Here is a 23,844-nt window from a genome sequence, read left to right as displayed (position 1 = left end):
TATCATAAGTTAGGAAACCACATTTTCTCAAACTATAATTGGTACAATTAGCACACAGTGGAAAGAAGAACGTTTTTACATGGAAAATGAAATGAAGTGAAGCAACATTCCATCACACAACAAATCTCCTTTACCGAAAGTGTCAAGTTTCAAAGGCCAGTAGTAGAAGCCAATCACCGTAATTCTAACACTGGGGGAGTGGAGGCAAGAGAATCCAGATTTCAAAGTCTCCTTACCTACATAGTGAGTTCTTTTTTTTTTTTTTTTTTTTTTTTTTTTTGTCTTTCAAGACAGGATCTCTCTGTATAACAGTTCTGGCTGTCTTAGAACTTGCTTTGTAGACCAGGCTGGCCTTGAACTCACAGAGACCTGCCTCCCTCTGCCTCCTAAGTGCTGGGATTAAAGATGTGTGCCACCTTGCCCGGTTTACATAGTGAGTTCTAAACCAGCTAGAGTTACACGACGAGATGATATCTCAAAAATAACAGACTAGAGAGATTGTTCAGTGGTTAGGAGCACTGGTTGCTCTTCCAGAGGACCCAGGTTTGATTCCCAGCTCCCACATGGTGGATCACAGACATTTTGAACTCTGGTTCCAGGAGATCTGACACCTTCTTTCGGTCCCCTTAGACACTAGGCACACATGCAGTGCAAGTATGTCTATAGAGGCAGGAAAAACACCCATACACATAAAATAAAATCAATCTCAAAATACAAAACTAAATAAAAAAAATACGAAGTATCTCAAGTCTCAACTCCAGGTAGTTAGGAATCATCCACTCATGCAGACTCTATTCCCGTGGCCACTGCCATCCGAGCCAGTTTTAAACCTTTGCATCCTCCAGAGTGTGTCTGAGGCAGACCTCAGTGACAGAACACAGGCGGAGTGCTCTGGATTTGATCCCTATCACCAGTAGAAAACAATACTCCATGGCAAAAAGGAACCGCATGCTCAATAGCAGCCACTTCATCACCCTCAACTCCTTCGTCCCTGGGGGTCACCCCCTTCTCCGAGAATTTGCTATTCTGAACATTTAATATGTGATACACATTCTGGACATTTATTTTTGCTTTTTCTTTTTTTACTTTTTAAAGTTACATTTAGCCGGGTGGTGGTGGGGCACGCCTTTAATCCCAGCACTTGGGAGGCAGAGGCAGGCGGATCTCTGTGAGTTCGAGACCAGCCTGGTCTACAAGAGCTAGTTCCAGGACAGGCTCCAAAACCACAGAGAAACCCTGTCTCGAAAAACCAAATAAATAAAGTTACATTTAGTGTGTGTGTGTGTGTGTTTGCGCGCGTGTGTGTGTGTTTGCGCGTGCGTGTGTATGTGTGTGCACACACATGCATGAACACACTGCACATATTCTGGTTCCTGTATGGAGGTCAGAGGACAACTTGGGGAAGTTGGTTTTCTTCTTCCATCATATCGAATCCAGGGCTGGAACTTAGTTCATCAAGTTTGAGTGCAAATACCTTTGCCCACTGAACTATCTAGACAGCCCCTGAATTTTATTTGTTATGTTGTGCGTGTGTGTGTGTGAGAGAGAGGATAGAGAGAAAAAGGAGGAGAGTAGGGGAGAGGAGAGGAGAGGGGGAGAGAGAGAGACAGAGGGAGAGAGACGGAGAGAAAGACAGGGATGGGGGGTGGAAAGCATATGATCGTTGTACCCAACATCCATGTGGAGGTCAGAAGCCAACTCTGTGGAGCTGATTCTCTCTTCCACCCTAAATGCATCCTGGGGATTAAGCTGAGTTCCTCAGACTTTGCCCACAGTACTTTACATACTGAGTCATTTTGATGACTCAGACATATTTTGTAAATGATTTTCTCTTTTCCATTGGCAGCACTAGGGATTGAACCTAGGGCCTCATGCATGTTAGTCAAGCCAGAAAACATTCTGTTGTATCCAGGGGGTCAGCACTCTCTCAAAAAGAAAAAAACTATGCGTTTCTACATTCATTCAGTGTCGGGCATTTGTGCAGCCTCCCCATTTCAGCTGCTGTGAATCCTGCTCTAAGTTTCTCTGTGGCCATAGGTAACTTTATGCTGCACGTCCTTAAATGATTGCCAGAATTCTGCCCAGCAGCCTTCTCATGTCACATTCCGACCACCAGTGAGGCTTCCTCATCTTCAACAAGGTTTACACGCGTTTTGCTCTTTCCAGCATCTGAGTAGGAGTGATGTCTGTGGTTTTATTTGCATTTCCGAGACAGCCAGAATATCTTGATATTTACTCACTAACCCTTGATGAAATTCGCTTGCCTCTGCTTCCCCAGTCCTGAGATTAAAGGCCTGTGCCACGGTGTCCAGCTGCATGAGTGTTCTGCCAAAGAGTACATCTAAGCAGATCTGTTAAAAAGGAATAGACAGGGGGGCTGGGGCTGGAGAGAAGGCTCAGAGGTTAAGAGCATTGACTGTTCTTCCAGAGGTCCTGAGTTCAATTCCCAGCAACCACATGATGGCTCACAACCATCTGTAATGAGATCTGGTGCCCTCTTCTGGCCTGCATATATAATAAATAAAGTCTTTTGTTTGTTTGTTTTTTTAAAAAAGGAATAGACAGGGGCTGGAGAGATAGCTCAGTGGTTAAGAGTGTTGTTACCCTTTTATCCCTCCCCCCATAGGGTTTCTCTGTAGCTTTGAAACCTGTTCTGTCCTGGAACTAGCTCTGTAGACCAGGCTGGCTTTGAACTCACAGAGATCCACCTGCCTCTGTCTCCCAAGTGCAGGGCATTTGCCACCATCGTCTGGCAGAGCATTGTTACTATTGCAGAGGAGCTGGGTGTGGTTCCTAGCACTCACATAATGTTTCACAACCACCTGTAATTCAGTTCCAGGGGAGCCAACATCTTCTGACTTTTGGTCACAGCACACATATGGTGCATAGATACACAAGGTAAAGAATTTTAAAGTGACTTTGTTGTTGTCTTTTTTTTTTTTTAAGTAATAGTGACCAGGCAGTGGTGGTGGCACACCTTTAATCTCAGGGCTCAGGAGGCAGAAGCAGGTGAATCTGTGTGAGTTCAGGCCAGCCTGCTCTACTGAGCGAGTCCCAGGATAGTCCCAGGACACAAAAAAAACCCTGTCTCGAGGAGTGGAACTGCCTGGGTCTTTACTAAGAAGGAATTAACATCTTCAAATCTAAGGTGTCAGTTTTTTCTCTTCTCTCCTTTCTCCCCTCTCCCCTCTCCCCTCTCCCCTCTCTCTCTCTCTCTCTCTCTCCCTCTCTCGACAGGGTTTCTCTGTAGCTTTGGAGCCTGTTCTGGAACTCGGTCTTGTAGACCAGGCTGGCCTCAAACTTACAGAGATCTGCCTGCCTCTGCTCCCTTATTAAAGGATTAAAGGCGTGCGTCACTGCCACCCGGCAAAGTTTCAGTTATTATTTTGAAGTGAGAGAAAGAAGTGTAGGAAAACTAACTATTTAAAGCCTTAACCCAGTGAGGTTGAGGAAATTGATACTATTTGCCACTTGTTTCCCTGCCTCTCACGTCAATTAGAAAGGATCATGTGAATTCCTTCAAAGGGTTAGGAGTTGGGTCATGTTGAACATTTCAAAGGTCAATTGGTCTTAGGTGTGGTGGCAATTGGAGGCAGAGGCAAGCGGCTCCTTTGAGTTTGAGGCCAGCCTGGTCTGCATAGGACAGTCAGGGAAACTCTTTTCTCTTCCCCCCCCCCCCTCCACGCTAAACAACGACAAATAAAAGATAAATGGGAATTTAATTCAATAGACCTCATTAGTGGTTCTTCCTACGCCTCTCCTCGAGGAGACCAGAGATTCTCACCATGTGGGAATCTAAAACATTCGGAGAATGGGGTAAGCCTCGAGGGCCTGCTCCGCAGGTGAGAACAAAATCCTCCAAACCAACCGCTTCTCCCACCTCATCACACTCTTTTCTGTCTCCGTAGGGGAACTTAGGCACGGAAGTGGGAAGCCAATTCAGTCTCGGGAGCTTCCCCTCGGAGAGCCGAAGCGTCGGACCCCGCCCAGCCCTGCCCTGCCCTGCCCCTCTTCGCTCCCGAGGCTGCGCCCGAGGCCCCGCCCCTTCCCTACAATTTTTCATTGGCTCTGGTGACCGGCCCCCCGAAGAACTGCTTCGGATTGGTGAGCTTCGCCCGCCGCCGCTTGGCGTCTTCCCGGGGCGTGAGCCGGACGTGGCCACGCCCCTTACGTCGGGACGTTCAGTCGGCCTCGGGAGGCGCAGCATTCGCCGCCTTAGAAGGAAGGAGGACTGTTGTGTGAGGAGGCTGCTATGGTGCTGAGTTCCCGGGTAGAGCCGACCGAGCCGAGGCGGTCGCGGCCATGAAGGTGAGGGGCTGGTGGAGCCGGGAGGCCCTCCTCGCCTCTCCTGTGCGCCCGGAGCGTCTCCTTTTACTCCGTCGCACAGGTTTCCCGGCGGCTTCCTGAGAGACCACCACTGCGGGGGGCGCCCCGACCGGTTCCTGCCGGGGAGGCCGAGCTAGCGGATCCGCCCGAGCTCCCACAGCGCCCCCCGGCGGCCTGGCCAAGGAGGAGGCGAGTGGCCCTGAGGGCTCAGCCCGCTGGGCCCTGTTCCCCGACCCCGTGCTTTTCTCGGGGTCCCGAGCTTTTCAAACCGCTAGAGCTCTCCTCAGGCCTCGGTGCTTCTGCCCACGGCCGTGCCCTCTGCCTCCTCGAGTCCTTGAGCTAACCCAGATGTGGGGGGCATCACGGGACAGAAGGCAGAGAGCGGTGCGGGGAGTGATGAGGCTAGAGAGGCCAGGGGTTGGGGTCCGCCCCGCAGAGGAGTTCTTCCGCGGTGGCCGTGACCTAGAGCGCTGGCTGCGTCTGCATCGCCACTAGGTACGCAGCAAGTAATTTGACAGCCTTTCTCCCAGGTGGGAGTGAGAGCGTGGGAGCATCACTGATAGAAGTTTCAGAAAAGGGGAGGGTGTGTGTGCGTGATTCTGGCCTACTTTGGGGAGATGATTTTTCTCAACTTCATCACAAAGAGTTCTAAAGAGTCTGTGTACAACAGTCAATTTAGGTATTGATTCATTTGCCCAAATCAAACCAAGAGGTGATGATACCGCTCCCTACAGAGACGGTTGTATTAAGTATTAATCTCATCGAAGAAGTGTTGTTGGCTTTGGGCTGCTAGATTAACTCGACCTTCACAAAGAGTTTAAGATTTACTGTGGACGATTGAAAGAGTGTCAATTGGCTAGAGTAATTCAGCAACTGTTTGTCCAGTTTCTTCTTTGTATTAGTCAAGAGGGAGTAGAGGTAACTGAGAATATAATCCCCCTCTTTAGGAAGGAGTTTGCCACTTAAAGGAGACAAGGTAGGCACAGGGGCACAGGCCTGTTATCAATGTTTCGGAGGTGGAAGCAGGAGGATTGCTGCAAGTTTGAGGCCACCACTTAGAAGTCCTTTCTTCAAAAACCAAACAACAACAACAACAAAACCCAGACAGATCCCAAGTAGCTACAATACAAACCACAATAATGAAAGATGTGTGTGTATGTAACCAACCCTCAGAAGCAAGAAAAATAATGATGCTTTCATTGTTGCTTACCTGTAATCCCAGCATTTGCGAGGTAGAGGCTGGAGTCAGGACAATTGAGAGTTCCAGCTGGCTCAACATGTGATTTGATTTCAAAACAACAAGCCCCTTGCTGCTGGAACAAGGAAGATTTTTGAAATAGGTAACTTTGTTTTGAGACAGGGTCTTACTGTGTACTTAATGTGTATCTCTGATTGCCCTGGAACTGAATATGTAGGCTATCCTTGAACTGGTGAGTGATCTGCCTGAGTGCTTGGATTGCAAATGTGTGGTCTGGAGTAGGAAGTATTGGAACTAACTTTAAGGGTGAATATACTGTGAGAGTTTTAAAATGTTCTTAGGTTTATGTGTATGAGTGTTTTGTCTGTCTGTATATATGTATGTGCACCATCTGTATGCCTGGTGCTCTCAAAGGTCAGAAGGTGGTATTACATCCCCTGAACTGGCGTTACCAATGGTTGTGAGATACCTTGTAGGTGCTAGGAACCCAACCTATGTCCTCTGTAGGAGCAGTGAGTGTTCTTAGCTGCTAAGCCATCATTCTAGCCTCTAAGGTTTTTGTTCTGTTAAATTTTTAAATTTTGTTCTATAGGTATGAATGCATATATGTCTGCACCATGAGTATGCCTGATACCTATGGAGTCTGAAGAGGATGTCAGACCCCTGGGACTGGTGTTAATAGTTGTGAGACACTATGTGGGTGCTGTGAATCAAAGTTGGTCTCTGGAAGGGCAGCCAGTGCTTTTAACCACTGAGCCATTTTTTTTTTTTTACTTTCCAGTGTAGTTACAAAATATCACTGCAACTTAGAATACTTTATTTTATTATTTATTTATTTATTTTGGTTTTTCAAAATGGTGTCTGGCTGTCCTGGAATTCACTCTGTAGACCAGGCTGGCTTCAAACTCACAGAGATTTGTCTACCTCTGCCTCCCGAGTGCTGGGATTAAATGTGTGCGCCACCACCACCCAGCAAAGACAATGTTATTATATTCCATTTGGCAGCACAGTAGACTCTTATAATTTCTACTGTATATTTAACTGAAGTAAATGACTTAAATCATTTAGTTTTTATACCCAGCAACAACTTCATCCTCTGTTCATTGCCTTTTCCCCACCCCTGTCTTTAATTTAATCATTACAGAAACCGCATTCTCTAATCTGGCCGGTTAATATTGTATTTAATAGAACCATTAAAAGAGATTACAGTATATAGTATAAGAACAAAAATTTGAGCTGGTCTGTGGTATAAGAGCCAAAATTTGAGCCAGGTGTGAGTTTGAGGCCAGCCTAGTCTACAAGAGCTAGTTCCAGGAGAGCCAAACCTACACAGAGAAACCCTGTCTTGAAAAACAAAAGAGTCAAAATTTATTGTGACCTTTGAGTATTTTTTTAATTGGTTCCCCCCCACCTCTTTTTTTTGAAACTTTATTTTATGTGCAATGGTGTGAAGGTTTCAGATCGCTCAGGGACTGGATTTACACACACTTATGAGCTGCCATGTGGGTCCTGGGAATTGAACCCCAGTCCTCTGAAAGAGCAGTCAGTGCTTATAACTGCCGAGCCATCTCTCCAGCCCCTTTTATTAGTTTTTCGAGGCAGGGTTTCTCTGTATTTTTGGAGCCTGTCCTGGAACTCACTCTGTAGCCCAGGCTGACCTTGAACTCACAGAGATCTGCCCAGCCTCTGCCTCCCAAGTGCTGGGAACTTTTGAGTATTTTGAAACTTTTCCCTGCTTCAGGGATTCTAAGTGTATTTTACATCATGTATATACACACAAGACATACATTGAGATTATTTGAAAACTGGCACTGGAAGAGGGAGGGCTGAGTCCATTCTTAGAATGTTCTTAGAAACATTCAGAATACTTGAACAACCATCTGTAACACACACACATCTGTCTGTCTGTCTGTCTGTCTGTTGGGAGACTGGGTCTCACTATGTAGACTTGGAGCTCACTATGTTATATGGAAGAACTTTCAGATTCTTCTAATCACTGAGCCATCTTGAAATTCTTCTAATTGAAAGTGAAGGATAAAAGATGTTGGATTTTTAAAGATTTATTTATTATTTACAGTGTTCAGTACTGTATGATTGCCTGCAGTCCAGAAGGAGGCATCAGATCTTATTATAGAAGGTTGTGAGCCACCATGTCGTTGCTGGGAATTGAACTCAGGACCTCTGGAAGAGTAGTCAGTGTTCTTAACCTCTGAGCCATCTCTCCAGCCCCTCATTTTTTTTTTTTAACTTTACTATTATTGTGCTTATGGGAGCTAGGAGGGAATGCCCATGAAGCCACCCTGGCTAGAATATGGAGATGAGAGGACAACCTTTGTGGAGCTAATTTTCTCCTTCCACCTTTATGTGGGTTTAGGGCCTAAAACTCAGGGTATCAAGCTTGTGTGGCAAATGATTTTATCCTCTGAGCTATCTTGCTGACCAAAAAATAATTTTGTTTTGTTTTTCGAGACAAGGTTTCTCTGTGTAACCCTGCCTGTCCTGGACCTCTCCTTGTAGACCAGGCTGGACTTGAACTCACAGAGATCCTCCTGCCTCTGCCTCCCGAGTGCTGGGATCAAAGGCTACCAAAAAATTTTTAACAGTGCCTGTTTTTGACAGACTAGACCATCAGTGCCAGTTTTCCTGGGGTTAGAGATTTCACACAAGAAAACAGGAAGTTCAGTAGGACAGAAAAGTAGCTCCAGCAGGATGGCATGCGATTTTTATTTCAGCACTCAGGAGGTAGTGGCAGAAGAATCAGCGTTCAAGGCCAGACTGATCTACAGACTGACAACAAGCGGGACTATGTAGAAAGATTGTGTATTGAAAAAGAAAACAAAACAGTTGGGAACAGAGAGTATGTAAAATGAAAGAAATCACTAAATTTCAGTAAAGGGAACTAATTTGAGAATCAGATTAAATTGACAGAACCTCAGCTAAGCCATTCTAATATAGCTACCTAATACTTTCTGAAAGTACTGGGGAGCTGTAAAGGGAAGTGGGTAAGTAGAGGCACGCCCTTGACAACAAAGAAATAGAGAAGTCTTGGGTGAGCACATGGTGTGACATTCCCAGGCTTTTCTAGCCAAAATTGTTTGAGCAGGAAGAAGGAATCTTCACTCAGACCCAGAAAGCCTTGACCTTGTAAACATTGACTATATATCAGAATTACTTGGGAGTTAAAGAACAAATTTTGTTGCCCAAACTGTACTCTAGAGTAGCAAAATCAGAGGGCCCCCATTTAAAAACCTTTAAAATTTCATGTTTGTTTATTTGTGCATGTGTATTCCACAGCCCTTGTGTGGCATTTGGAGGACACTTTGGGGAAGGTGGTTCTCATGGGGACCCTAGGGATAAGCTTAGGTCTTCAGGCATGAATAATTTTTAAGGCTTTGTGGTGAGTCTAACATGCAGAGAACCATTGTCTGGGTCAGTTTCACAGGCCGAGGCAATTACTTAGCACATGATGGTACAGCCTCAGAGGTCTGGAACTAAAACCGCCTGTTCCCAGGTACAGGGGAGGTCAGATTACTAAAGAAATCACTTCAGTTCTGGGGTGTCAGAAGACACAGGGCTTCATATAGAAGTGGAAGTTACGCTTTTCGTGTTCTCTGGGTGGGAATGATGGATACCCTAGACAGGACTAGTGAGTGCATACAGCCCCCTTTGAACTCTGAACTGTCAAATAGGTTGGAAGCATGCAGGTGCTATTCTTAGAAAAGGGAGCATTGTGGGCTCTACCCTTCCTGTACTGCCAAGAGTGTTCTCTTAATGCAAAAGCTATTTTCTTTCCTTTTTAAAAAAGATTTATTTATTAATACAGTGTTCTGCCTGCATGTATGTCTGTAGGCCAGAAGAGGGCATCAGATCTCATTAGACATGGTTGTGAGCCACCATGTGGTTGCTGGGAATTGAATTCAGGCCCTCTGGAAGAGCAGCCAGTGCTCTTAACCTCTGAGCCCCCAGGGTTATATCTCATTGGCTGTGTTTGACCAAACTTCACAGATCCTTATGAGGCTACAAACTAGCTTTTTCACTGTTTTCTTCCCTTCTCCTGTAGTTTGTGGCTGGAAGTAGTAATATGGGTCTGCATTGTACTAAGTAGGGTGACAGCAATAGATTTTTGACTGGGAAGCCATGGACTATTTTGTTTTTTATAATGAAGTGTTTAAAGAAAGCTAAAAGTCTTCTCTGCATGTGTGTTCATGTGAGTGTATACGTGTGTATAGGCTAGAGGGAACTTTGGGGGTTGTTCCTGTTGTAACCCACATAGGCTCATATATTTGAGTGCTTAGTCACTATTTGAAAGGATTAGGAGGTGTGGGCTTTGAAGGAAATGTGTCAATGGGCGTGGGCTTTAGGGTTTCAAAAACCCTGCCAAGTTGAGAGTCTCTATCTGCTATGGACCATGATGATATTGGACTGTCTGAAACTATAAGCAAGCCCTCAGTTAAACGCTTTCTTCCATAAGTGTTGTCATGGTGTCTCTTCACAGCAGTAGAACAGTGACTAGGACACTTTGTGACCTGGAGATTGCCAAGAAGCCTGGGGGCCAGCAAGCCTCAAGGATCTGCCTGTCTCCTTCCTAAGGCTGGGATATACATTCACCAAATGCTCAGCTTTTTGACTATATCGTCGAGTTACTTACTTAATATTTTGAGACAGTGCCTCCTGTAACCCAAGCTGGTCTCAGTTTACTATATAGCTAAGAATGACTTTGAGCTTCCAATCCTCTCGCCTCCACCTCCCAGTTGCTGAGATTATGGGTTTGTGTCCTTATATCCTCACATGGGCTTTTGTTTGTGTGTGTGGGCGCGCAAGGGGGGGCGGGGTTCTTGGGGTAGAAAATAGGTTTTTGTATTGTGCTCATAGGCAAGCATTTTACCACCTGAGCTGTCTCCTCAGCTCTTAGTGTTCTTTTGGTTATTTTCTTTCTAGAGACTGCAAAGGAAATTCCTGCTCTTTCATAGAAACATGAAGGAATGGGACTAGATTGTTTTCCTCTAATAATGGCATCTACCTAAAATTGTACTTATTTTCTCTCAAATAGGTCCTCTGTTCCCTCTACTAGAAGTACAGTTTATTTTTGAATTTTTAAAAAAATTTTGGTGTGTTTTTACATGTATGTGTGTATTTAGAAGCCAGAGGTGACGTCTTTTTTGATACCTTTCCACCATAACATTTTTTTATTTACTTTTTTTTTTTTTAGATTGAAGATTTAAAAGAACTTTCCTGGGTATATTGTTGTGTACACCTTTAATCCTAGCACTCAGATGCATACATAGGTAGCTTTCTATGAATTGGAGGACAGCTTGGTCTGTGTAGCTAGTTCCAGGCAAGCCAGGATTACACAGTAAGATCTTGTCTCAAAAAATAAATTAATAAATTAATTAATTAAAAGAGCTTTCTCTGGGTGGGACATGGTAGCATGCATCTTGAATCCCCTCACCTCCCTGCGTCTCCATAGAGAGCTCCAGGGCAGCAAGGACTACCTGGAGCGATGGAGAAGCCATCTCTGCCTCCGAGAGGATAGTGAAAGAGAGCACACGTAGCTTTCTTTGGAAGACTGCTGATAAATCTTTCTCTTCTTTTTGGTTTTTCAAGACAGCATGGTTTCTCTGTCTTGGAACTCTTATCTGTAGACCAGGTTGGCCTTGAACTCACAGAGTTCTGCCTCCCAAGTGCTGGGACTAAAAGTGTGTATCACCACTTCTGGCCAAATCTTTTTTTTCCTTGAATCACTGTTAGTTTGGTGTTTTGTGCTTTTATGTATAAGCAAACTATGGCTCTAAAATCCAAGATAGGGACTCTTCATTATTTTACTTGCCTTTTTAAAGCAACGCTATCTTGAGAATTACAGATGTGAAGCTGTATAATCCTTAAATTAGTGATGAAGATACTTAGACAGTTGAATCTTGTATACCACATTCTTTTTTTTTTTTCACTTGAATGACTTCTGAATAGTACGAACATTATTAGTACTCCAAGTTGCGTTTTTAAATCTTTAGGGTTTTTTGTTTGTTTGTTTTTTGAGACAGGATTTTGCTGTAGCTTTGGTTCCTGTCCTAGAACTAGCTCTTGTAGACCACGCTGACCTCAAACTCACAGAGATCCACCTTCCTCTGCCTCCCAAGTGCTGGGATTAAAGGCGTGTGCCTCCACTGCCCGGCAATTTAAAAAAAAAAAAAGTATTCATTTATTATGTATACAATATTCTGTCTATGTGTATGTCTACAGGCCAGAAGAGGGCACCAAACCTCATTACAGATGGTTGTGAGCCACCATGTGGTTGCTAGGAATTGAACTCAGGACCTTTGGAAGAGCAGGCAATGCTCTTAACCACTGAGCCATCTCTTCAGCCCCCCGGCAATTTTTTTTAAGCTAGTTGATATAATATTTGACAGATAAAATAAATGGAGCCACACGTGGTGTTGTTTGGTGCCATTTTAGCTAATACCTCAGGTACTTTGACTCCTACCATTTATCACATTGTCTAGGTTCTAGAATATGTTTAAGTAGGGCATGTGAGCCAGGTGGTGGTGGCACGCGACTTGGGAGGCAGAGGCGGGTAGATCTCCGAGTTCAAGGTCAACTTGGTCCACAGATTTAAGTTCCCAAACCGTGCAGCGAGGGCTACAGAGAGAACCTATCTTCAAAAACCAAAACAAACAAACAAACAAAAACCTCTACTATCCCAAATACTGTGCGTTTTATTCTTTAAGCACCGGAAAATGGCTTTTAGCTTCACATTTAAAAATTTGTATCTATTTCTAACAGGCTTGCTTATCAACATTTCTGAGTCTAATATAAAGGAGACAGAAGCTGTACTTGTAGCTTTCTGGTATAGTGTTTGCCGAGCTGGGGTGTATTCCCAGCAACACAAAAATAAAAATAGTTTATAGGTGGTATAGTGAGTGATAACCATATTCTTATTGAGAATAAAGAGACAAGTTATAAACAAAAATACCCTAAAAGAAAGTTATTCAGGGGAGAGGCAAATGTCCTTTATACTTTGTGAAGTCGAGTGTTTTGGCCGTTGGAAATGATGTTTAGTGCTTTCATCCTGAAAAGGTAGAGTAGCTTGTCTTAAAAGTGCTTCCCTTAATGTCAAATGAATATATTCTTTATAAAAAATGTGGGAAATAAAGTAGAATTCAAAAGGGAAGATAAATGCATGAGATACTTTCAAATCTGGAGAGCTGCTGGTGTGTGTGGTGGTGCGTACTTTTAATCCCAGCTCTCCGGTAGATTTCTGGGGGTTCAAGGCCTGGTCTCCATAGCAAGTTCCAAGCAAGACAGCTAGAACTACATTAAGGGACCCTATTAAAAAAAAATAAAAAACAAAACCCCTAGAGAGCTTTATTTGGCATTTGATTGCTTTTTGTCATGCTTAAGATGGAACCCAGGACCTCATGCATGCTGAGTGTACTTTTGACACTGAGTTACATTCTTCAGTTTTTGTTTTTTTTTAAAGATATATTTATTAATTACGTATATGGTGTTCTGCCTGCATGTATGCCTCCAGGCCAGAAGAGAGCACCAGATCTCATTACAGATGGTTGTGAGCCACCATGTGGTTGCTGGGAATTGAACTCAGGAAGAACAGCTAGTGTTCTTAACCTCCAACCTCCTTCCCTGTGCTGTTTAACAATAAAAAACTAGCATATTATACTCAATAAACAGTGAGACAGTAGGGTTAATGAGAGTATGGTTTTATATCTTATCTTTCTGTTAAATAATAGGTGGAGAAATAGGCCTGTAGTATCTAGTACATATTCCAAGTTAACAGGGGAAGTACTCAGACACTGTAGGACTTTAAATTTCATATAAAAGCTGACATTTAAAGGGGATTAGCATGTCTCCAACATTATATAGGACATACTTGACTGACATAGAGTCATTATAGTGGCATATAGAAACCTGAGGTGGGGAGGATTGCAAATCTGAGTCCTGGGCCTCTAGACGCTGTTTCAGGTTTTTCTTTCTTTCTTTCTTTCTTTCTTTCTTTCTTTCTTTCTTTCTTTCTTTCTTTCTTTCTTTCTTTTTTCCTTCGAGGCTGAGTTTCTCTTTGTAGCCAGACTGTCCTGGAAATCACTGTGTAGACCCACTTGCCTCTGCCTCCAGAGTGCTGGGATTAAAGGCATACACCTCCACTGCCTGGCTTCAACTTTTTTTTTCTTTTTGTCATGCATTTTTCTTTTTGGTTTGGAAATATCAGAAAATTGTCTTTCACAATGACTTGCAGTTTTGGTAACGTGAATGTCTCTTCTTAGGGATGCTTGGAAATAAAGTGCTTTTTGGAATATTTACCCCTACTTGCTCCTGAATTTGAAGCTTATTTAGCACTGTGTTGGGGATAATAGATTGGAGACAGTTCCCTTGTAATCTCAAGGTTACTTAAGGCAAACTTACCTCTGAAAAGTGACAGCCCACATTCACTTGGCTTTATTTTATTTATTAACTTTTGAGACAGAGTCTTTGTCTTTGTCCTGTAATTCACTTCCTAGACCAGGCTGGCCTCTAACTCAGAGATCTGCCTGCTTCTGCCTTCTGAGTGCTGGAATTAAAGGCATGCACCATCACTTCTGGCTTATTTATTTATTTATTTTCCTTTTTTTTTTTTTTAATTTTTCAAAGCAGGGTTTCTTTGTGTAGTTTTGGATCCTGTCCTGGCACTCACTGTGTAGACCAGGCTGGCCCCGAACTCACAGACATTCACCTGCCATTGCCTCCTGAGTGCTGGGATTAAAGGCGTTTGGATGTTGTGCTTACATATATATCTGTGTATCTCGTGTGTGCCTGGTGCCCTACAAAGCCAGAAGAGAGCATCAGATCCTCTGGGACCAGAATTATAGATAGTACGAGCCAACATGTGGGTACTGGGACTCAAACCTGGGTCCTCTGGAAGAACAGCAGCCAGTGTCCTTAACCTTTGAGCCATCTCTCTAGCTCCTCTGCTTGGTTTTAAACTATGCATTTGTGTAGCCGGGCGGTGGTGGCGCACGCCTATAATCCCAGCACTCGGGAGGCAGAGGCAGGCGGATCTCTGTGAGTTCGAGGCCAGCCTGGTCTACAAAGGGAGTTCCAGGACAGGCTCCAAAGCTACAGAGAAACCCTGTCTCGAAAAACCAAAAAACAAAACAAAACAAAACTATGCATTTGTGGTTTTTTTCAGGCGGGTGCTACTTCTATGTGGGCTTCATGCTGTGGGCTGCTAAATGAAGTCATGGGAACTGGAGCTGTCAGAGGTCAGCAGACGGGATTTCCAGGAAGCACCGGCCCATTCAGATTTACACCAAGCTCTGACTTTCCCACCTATCCACCAGCAGCTACTGAAGGGCCCAATATAGTTTGCAAAGCGTGTGGGCTTTCATTTTCAGTCTTTAGAAAGAAGGTGAGTTGGACGAAATGTTGCTTACAAATAACACATGGGGAAATAAACAAGACACAGATCATAATTCTTGGTTGTAAGTTATGTTGAATAGATAATCCACTTGGAAATCTATGCAGTAAGATTCTAGTTCTCGCTCATATTTTCTGATCAGTTTTTGCTGGTTTGCCTTTGGTGTGTGGATCTTTACTTCATTCCTGATGATACTCATTTAAACGCCCAGCTGTCCTTCTGCCTCTGCCAAGTATTAGATTACAGCATGAGACATTCTTCCTATCTCCTGACCACACACTCTGTCTGTCTGTCTGTCTCTTTGTCCCTTTCTCTTTGTCTGTCTAGCTACCATCTCTATTTATTCTTTTCTTGTATCCTGACCACAGTTTCCCCTCCCTCTTTCCCAGTTCCTCCCCCACACCTCCCTTTCTCCCAGATCTACTCTTCTTCCTTTTCCCTTCAGAAAAGATGAGGACTGACTGACTCCCAGGGGTTATCAACCAAACACAACACAACAAGTTACAATAAGGCTAGGCACATACCCTCATCAAAGCTGGACAAGGCAACCCAATAGGAAAAACTCTGATCATATTCTTTTTTCCCCCTATTTAAAGTTTATTTTTATTTTATATGCATTGGTGTTTTTGCCTTCATATATATCTGTGTGAGAGTGTTGGATCTCTGGAACTGGAGTCAAAGACAGTTGTGAGCTACCATGTAGGTGCTGGGAATTGAACCTGGGTTCTCTGGAAGATCAGACAATGTTCTTAACCAGAGCCATCTCTCCAGCACCTGACCATATTCTTTTTTGTTTTTTGTTTTTTTTTTTTTTTCGAGACAGGGTTTCTCTGTAGCTTTGGAGCCTGTCCTGGAACTTGATCTGTAGACCAGACTGGTCCCAAACTCACAGAGATCTGCCTGCCTCCGGAGTGCTGGGCTTAAAAGGCTGCCCAATATGGGTGCTGGGAGCCAAATACAGGTCTTTTAGAAGAGCAGGAAGAACTCTGTTTCAACAGAGTTTCTGTGTGTAGCTTTGGAACTTGTGGAACTTGCTCTAGGCCAGGCTGGCCTCAAACAGATCTGCCTGTCTCTCTTTCAGGGCTGGGATTAAAGATTTGTGACACCTCTGCAGGGCCGCAGGAAGAACTCTTAACCTTTGAACCATGCATGAGTTCCCTGACCATCTTTGTTACTTTGTTTCTTTTTTTTTTTTTTTTTTTTTTTGGTTTTTCGAGACAGGGTTTCTGGTTTCTCGTTTCTCTGTGGCTTTGGAGCCTGTCCTGGAACTCGCTCTGTAGACCAGGCTGTTTTGTTTCTTTGTTTGCTTTCTTCCTTCCTCTTTGTTATAGTTATGTATTTGTGACTTTGTGAGTGGATACTGCATGTATGTGGATGTCTGAGGAGGCCAGAAAGCGGGAGATACCCTGGAACTGGAGCTATAGTAGCATTTGTGAGCTATCAGACATGGTTGCTGAGAACTAAACTTGGATCTTGTAGATAAGCAATGCTTTTAAGCACTGAGCCATCTCTAGCTCCAGTATTCTTAACTTTTAAATAAGGAAGCTGGGTGTGATTGAAATTTACCTGTCATCTCAGAACTGAAGAGGCTAAGATAGGGTCATTGCTGTAAATTCAAGGCCAGGTGAGGCTACTTAGAGTAGAATAGAGTGTCCTAGGCCAGTTTGAGTACAGCGAAAAAACCCGTTTTAGGGGTGGGAGTGGCAATGAATAAACTAATGTTTGTGGAGATTTTACATAAAGCACTTAGGTTACAACTTTTACTTTGACGGGTCATGCAGTCTGATCTGTATAATCCCTTGAAGTACATAAAGGAGAGTGTTGGCTTGTGGGAGCCATACACTGAGCAGGAGTGGGCACATCTGAGTGTCCTCTCGAAGGCCCTCTTCTAAGATGGCTTACATTGTAATTAGGGTCACGTTGCTACAGATTTCTGTGCTAGTGGCATCTTCTGTGTCCTTGGGTTAAGTTGGAGAGGTCAGTTTCCTTTCTTTTTATATTAAGCTTTTTTCCTCCTCTTTGCTGAGGAAATTATCCACATAGGAAAAGACCAGGAAAAGAGCTTTGTGGCTGTGCTTTCTGTTCCATGTGGTTCAACTCAGCTCAGTTCTGCTAATTACATGTTTGTGCCAAGGGGTGGAAATGTTTTAATTCATTAACACAAGAGCGTATATTTTTCTTAAAGTGCTGTATTTGAAGTTTTGTGACTCTAAGCTGCCCTAGTGGTGACTGGTTTTATGAAAATCGGCTGTTATGGTGGGGACTGCACATGAACCAGGTTTCAGTTTTAAGACAAGCCTAAGAAGAGGGTGTTTTCACAGTGGCTTGTATGTGATGGTGTCGTCTGTTCTGTCTTCAGCACGTCTGCTGTGACTGCAAGAAGGACTTCTGCTCCTTTTGCTCAGTTTCCCACGGAAACCTCCGCAGATGTTCTACTTGTCACCTACTGCAGGAGACAGCCTTCCAGCGCCCTCAGTTGATGCGGCTGAAAGTGAAGGACCTACGGCAGTATCTCCTCCTCAGAAACATACCGACTGACACTTGTCGGGAGAAGGAAGACTTGGTAGATCTAGTACTGTGCCATCGTGGACTAGCTTCAGGGGGTGACCTGGACTCAAGCAGCCTGAATTCCTCACGGTCCCAGACTTCTAGTTTTTTTACACAATCGTTTTTTTCAAATTATACAGCCCCCTCTGCTACTGTGTCCTCCTTCCAGGGTGAGCTCATGGACAGAGATGGGACCTTCAGATCAGAAGTTCTGGCACAGGTAGGATGGTGTCATTGATGACCCCAAGGGCCTGGTGTGTTCACTCTTGCCCATATGTGCTAGGGATCAACAGTGCTGGGTGACTTTAGATGAATGGCAGAGATTCCATCCCCAGGGCTGCAGTGCATGTCTGCCTGATGTGTAGTCTGAAGTAGCTCATGAGTTTCTTGTCCTCAGTTTCCTGTCTTGTATAGTTATAGAAGTTGTATAGTTAACTGTTGGAGTAGTAACTAAAGTGTCAGTGACTATAGAAACAATCAATAGTTAATAATCGTTGACCTTGATGAAGGGAAATTGTTCTGACTTGCTCTTATTTACTTATTTTGAGACAAGGTCTCTACCTCAGGTTTGCCTCAAGCTCCCTCTGTGGCTGAGGAGGACCTGTTCATGTGTGTATGTGTATGTAGTCTTGCTTGCTCAGGTGTTCTCGACCTTAATCTGTGAGATTGGGCCCTTACTGACCCGGAGTCACTGATCCCGCTAGCAATCTGGCCACAAAGCCTCAGGGAAGCTTCCATTACTGTCTCTAGTGCTGGCATCGAAACATGTGCTCTTCACCTTGCCTTTGTGTGAGTGCTGGGAACCCGAACTCGGGTCCTTGTACAGCAAGCATTTTAATTATCTGAGCTTTATTCCCCAACCCAGCCCTGACTTTGAACTTCTGGTTTTCCCAGCTCCACCCCTTGAGTGCTGGGGTCAAAAATGTGCATCATTATAACCTGAGTTAGGTCGTGCTGGGGATTGAACCCAAGAGTTTATTCATACTAAGCAAGCACTCTTGTTAATTTTTCCAGACAGGGTTTCTCTGTGTAGCCCAGGCTGTCCTGGAACTCACTCTGTAGACCAGGCTGGCTTTGAACTCACAGAGATCCACTTGCCTCTGCTTCTTTAATTCTGGGATCAAAGACCTATACCACCATTACACAGTCTAAGCAAGTACTCTTAACTATGCTATATCTCCTATTACAAAATTACCTAATTTAAGTAACAAAAATAAATGTACTTATTTAGTATAATTAGAATACTATCTTGGGCTGGAGAAATGGCTCAGCAATTAAGAGCACTGGCTGAGGTCCTGAGTTCAATTCCCAGCAACCACACTGTGGTTTACAACCATCTATAATAGGATATGATGCCCTCATCTGTCATGCAGAGCACTCATACATAAAACATAAATAAAATTAAAAAAAAATAAAAATACTATCCTAATAATATTCTTGAACATCATAGTTGGATAACATGTAAGGCTGCAATTCACGTTTGTTGTATATAAATGAGTCTGAAATGCTCAGCCTTATCCTGTGCTTGTCCCACTGGCTCTTAGAACTTAACCTGTTTCTCTTCATCTCTGTTTTGCCTCAGGGCTAAAAAGCTTTCTTTCATCCTGTATGTCCTCCTCAGAGTCTGCCTGGTTTGCCCCTGGCGGCTCCTTCATTCTCTTCTCAAGCCCAGGTTCTTCCTCCTACTAAATCTCTCTTCCTGTCAGCCCTGTCTATCCTTCTGCTGCCTTCCTACTGGCTGTTCAGCTTTTTATTAGACCAATCAGGTGCCTTAGACAGTCAAAGCAAGCCAGGCAATGGTGGCGCATGCTTTTAATCCCAGCACATGGGAGGCAGAGGCAAGTGGATTTCTGTGAGTTCGAGGCCAGCCTGGTCTACAAGAGCTAGTTCCAGGACAGGAACCAAAGCTACAGAGAAACCCTGTCTTGAAAAACAAAACAAACAAACAAACAAATAAAACAGCATAAACAAATGTAACACATCTTTCCCTAGTTAAAGTACTATACCACAACCTATCTCTGTGATTTCAAGGCCAGCCTGGTCTACAGAGTGAGATCCAGGACAGCCAGAGCTACCTAGGGAAACTCCATCTGAAAACCAAAAGCTAAAACAACTTAAAGGACAGAGACCAGAAGATTGATTAGCTGTTATCCAAAAATTCATAAGACAAGGACCAGAGTTTTATGATTTTCTCAAATGAGAACTTGCATAATTATATGAAGATATATCTGACTTGTACTACTTTTGGGATATATGACCCCATTTGGGGGAGAGGTAGGTGGCACAGTGTTGTAACGTAGTGCCTGTAGGGTGAAATATGTGATATTGGAACCAACCTAGCTATTATATGCTGTGGTCAAAGAGTAATGGTATACATCTACAGTTCCAGCATTTGGAATGTGGAGGCAGGAAGGAAATGAGTTAATTCTAGCACAGGCTAGACTTTCCCTTTAAAAAAAAAACAAAAAACTGTATCTCTCCAGCCCCAAAGGAGAATATATGAAAGAAAGTATATAATACAAAATAGAAAGAATTTTTGTTTTTCTAAGGAAAACTGTGGATTATTGAGAATTTTTTTTTTTTCTGAGACAGGGTTTCTCTGTGTAGCCCTGGCTGCCTTGGACTCATTTTGTAGATTAGGCTAGCCTTGAACTCAGAGATCCACCTGCCTCTGCCTTCTAAGTACTAGGATTAAAGTTGTGTGTCACCATTAGCCGGTTTATCAAGGATTTTTGTTTTGTTTTTTGAGACATGGTTTCTTTGTGTAACAGTCCTGGTTGTCCTGAAACTAACTCTGTAGAGCAGGCTGGCACTGAACTCACAGAGATTTGCCTGCCTCTGCCTCCCGAGTGCTGGGATTAAAGGCATGTTCTGTTTGCTCTGCTGACCTGGCTCTAAGGTAATCTTTTTTTTTTTTTGGTTTTTCGAGACAGGGTTTCTTTGTGGCTTTGGAGCCTGTCCTGGAACTAGCTCTGTAGACCAGGCTGGTCTCAAACTAACAGAGATCTGCCTGCCTCTGCCTCCCGAGTGCTGGGATTAAAGGCGTGCGCCACCATCGCCCGGCTCTAAGGTAATCTTGAGGAGGATCAGTGGATAGTTTTTCTCTAGAGAGAAGTAAAAATTAGAGAAGCCTGATTAGTAATCAGTTGGATTTGTCATGCATATAGGTACAAAGTGAAATAGCTACAGCCAACACAGATGATGATGATGATGATGATGATGATGAAGATGAAGATGATGACAATGAAGAAGAAGATGATGATGATGAACAAGAAGAAAACTTGGAGGAACAGGTAAAACTCTTTTAAAACTGCATTTCCTGATAAATGTATTGGCAGAAAGGGAAGATGCTAGACTTCCTCTAGATCAGCACAGGCCATTTTTTTCTAGTTCAGCTGTAGAACACTATATTACATCACCTCAGGGAACTGAGGAGTCTGGGGAGAGCATCCAGAGCCATTTGAACCAAAATAGGAGAGGCATCTGAACATGCGGAGACAAAGGTAACAGATGTTCTGATTTCAGAACCCAGGACTCTCTAAGAAGAAAGTGAGAGCCTCGCTGTCCGACCTGTCAAGCCTTGAAGAGGTAGAAGGGATGAGTGTGCGCCAGCTGAAGGAGATCCTGGCTCGGAACTTTGTCAACTATTCTGGCTGTTGTGAAAAATGGGAGCTGGTAGAAAAAGTCAACCGGTTGTACAAAGAGAATGAAGAAAACCAAAAGTCATGTAGGTTTAATTTTCCTTTTTATCCTGAGTATTCTTTCTTGGGCTTTAAAAACTGGGTTGTTTGTTGCCATAGTTAAGTCAGATTTAGCTAGCATGGCAGTGCATGCCTGTGATCCCAGTACTCAGGAAGCTAAACCAGGAGGGTACCTAGCTGTCAGACCCTATCTCAAAAATAAAAATCACTGGGATGGAGAAATGACTCAGTGGTTGAGAGCACTGGCTGCTCTTCCTGAAGACCTGTGTTCAATTCACACACTCACATGCAACTCACCACTGTCTGTAACAGTGCATGCTTGCCACAACACCAGCACACAAAAAATTAAATTATTAAAATAGAAATTATTAAAATTAAATTATTAAAATAGAAACCATTAAAAAAAAGATTTGGGGCTAGGGAGATGGCTTAGTAGTTAAAAACTGCTGGCTCTTCTTCTAGAGTACTCAGGTTAATTCTCAGTGCCTACGTAGAGACTCCCAACTCTGTTATTTCAATTGAGGGGACCCTGTTCCTCTTCTGGTTTCTATGGGAACCAGGCATTTAAGTGATACACAGACATAAATGCAGGCAAAACACCTATAACACCTAAAATTAAATGAATAAATCGATTGGTATTTTAGAAAAACAAATGTATCTTTTTAGTCCCTGGGTTAGTTATGTAAGCCAGTTTATTGAGCTGCTAAATAGTCCTACATTTTACATGGGCTTTGAGACAACTGTTACCAGGTAAGCTAGACAATCATTTGTTGAATCTAGTTTTTCTTATTATTTGTGGAATAAAGTTCCTTTTACTGAAATGCAACTGTCCCATCTTCATGGCCATACAGCTGAAACATCCAGCTAAACTTCTACTTGTAGCCTGACTACTGAGTGGCTTATTGAGGGATATGGGTTGATAGGTTGCTTTTGTTTGTTTGTTTTGTTTTTTCACTTGAGACAAGGTCTCCTGTAACTCAGGCTGGTCTCAAATTCACTCTGTAGTTAAAGAGGACCTTGAACCTATGATCCTCTTGCCTCTACCTTCCCAAGTGCTAGGATTACAAGCATATACTGTTGTGCCTGGCTTATACCGTGCTTAGCAATCAAAGCCAAGACTTCACACAAGCTGGCAGGTACTCTACCAACTGAGCTACATCCCTAGCCCCTATTTCTTTTTCCTAATAAGTAGCCAACATTTATGGAACATGTTTTAGCTGGTCCTAAGCCACATATTTCTTCCAGAAATCTGAGATACATATCACATCTAGTATAAGAAGTGTAGGGAGGTTAAGAGACTACTTTCAGTATAGCACTGGGGTGGTACTGGGCCTGTGGTTGTTGCTCAGAAGATGGCTGCTTGACCATGGGTAGGGGAACAAGGCCAGTGGCCACTTCCAGAGCCCTAGCTCTCTATTCTTTTCAGACGGTGAGCGGATGCAGCTTCAGGATGAGGAAGACGACAGCCTGTGCCGAATCTGCATGGATGCAGTCATTGACTGTGTCCTGCTGGAATGTGGGCACATGGTCACCTGCACCAAGTGTGGCAAGCGCATGAGTGAGTGTCCCATCTGTCGACAGTATGTGGTGCGTGCTGTGCATGTTTTCAAGTCATGAGATTGAGGCCCCTCGCAGTGGGACACGCCCGTGATTCTATCCCAAACATCTGAGTGCGTAAAGGACTGGAAACTTACTGTTCCAAGGCAGAGACTATTTTTAAAAATTATTTTCATTACTGACTGGGGACAGAAAGTTCATCCTAAGACAGGCCTATGCCTGTGGACACATGGCTTTCCCAGCTTTCTGCTGGGTTTTATCACTTGTTTCTCCTGGGCACTAGTTGCTGAGGTCAGACTGTTAGTGTGGGTATTTGCTCTTGCTCTATGGAGGCCTGTCTCTTAATTTCCCCTTTATCCTGTGTTTGAAACTTATGCTCTCTTAGAAATGAACTCATTGTTCACAAGTGGGCTAGTGTGGACTACACTGAGCAGTGGCTGCTCTGAATGTTCGCTTTATTAGTCATATATATTTTAAATGCTAATATTTGATGAATGTAAGTTTCCACATTGTTGCTATCTCTGCATTTAAACATAATTGGGAGACAATTGACATTCTTTAGTCAACTGCCAGGACCTCAGATAAATATGTCCATTTTTGTTCAGGTACAGCTTTTAATAACAAGGGCTGCATCTAGCTTCTTATCTTAGAAGTGTGTGTGTGTGTGCTAAATTCTTTATTAACATGTAATCAGTTTACATTGTTTTGTATAGTGAAGGTGTATTTTTAGTGCTACCTGCTAGTAATTTCAACTTCAGAAATAAAATTAGATTAAAAGGCTGCTGTAGTTTATATTGTCTCCCTAAGTTTCAAACTTATTTGCAAATAGCATGAACAGACATCAGCATCCTGGTTTAGCACCTCTCTTCAGAAGAGATGTGGACGCCTTCAGAGACATCTTTGCTGATTACTTACCATTGTCATGTTTACTGTGACAAGGTATTGTTCTAGATGCTTTATGGTTTTCTCAGTCCCTACCATCAGTCTAAAATAGATACTGGCCGGGCGGTGGTGGCGCACGCCTTTAATCCCAGCACTCGGGAGGCAGAGGCAGGCGGATCTCTGTGAGTTCGAGACCAGCCTGGTCTACAAGAGCTAGTTCCAGGACAGAC

At 43.5% G+C, this 23,844-nt stretch overlaps 1 protein-coding gene across 2 annotated transcripts; it reads left to right on the top strand.

The window, feature by feature from the left end:
• The first annotated feature begins 4,173 nt into the window (after positions 1-4,173).
• Positions 4,174-23,512, top strand: Rnf34 (ring finger protein 34). 2 transcript variants are annotated; one of them, XM_075979698.1, is made up of 6 exons: positions 4,174-4,308; positions 14,700-14,918; positions 17,287-17,694; positions 20,642-20,767; positions 21,000-21,201; positions 22,602-23,512. In XM_075979698.1, the coding sequence occupies exons 1-6, from the start codon at positions 4,303-4,305 to the stop codon at positions 22,790-22,792; spliced, it is 1,152 nt and encodes a 383-aa protein (XP_075835813.1). In that variant the 5' UTR covers positions 4,174-4,302; the 3' UTR covers positions 22,793-23,512. The 2 variants fall into 2 exon arrangements, with proteins under 2 accessions (XP_075835813.1, XP_075835822.1); XM_075979707.1 differs by having other exon boundaries at positions 4,210-4,821.
• Positions 23,513-23,844: the final 332 nt, after the last annotated feature.

The sequence above is a fragment of the Microtus pennsylvanicus genome, chromosome 1 (genome assembly GCF_037038515.1).
Source record: "Microtus pennsylvanicus isolate mMicPen1 chromosome 1, mMicPen1.hap1, whole genome shotgun sequence".
In the NCBI taxonomy this organism is placed as follows: domain Eukaryota; kingdom Metazoa; phylum Chordata; class Mammalia; order Rodentia; family Cricetidae; genus Microtus; species Microtus pennsylvanicus.
This window is presented reverse-complemented; position numbering and strand designations above follow the sequence as displayed.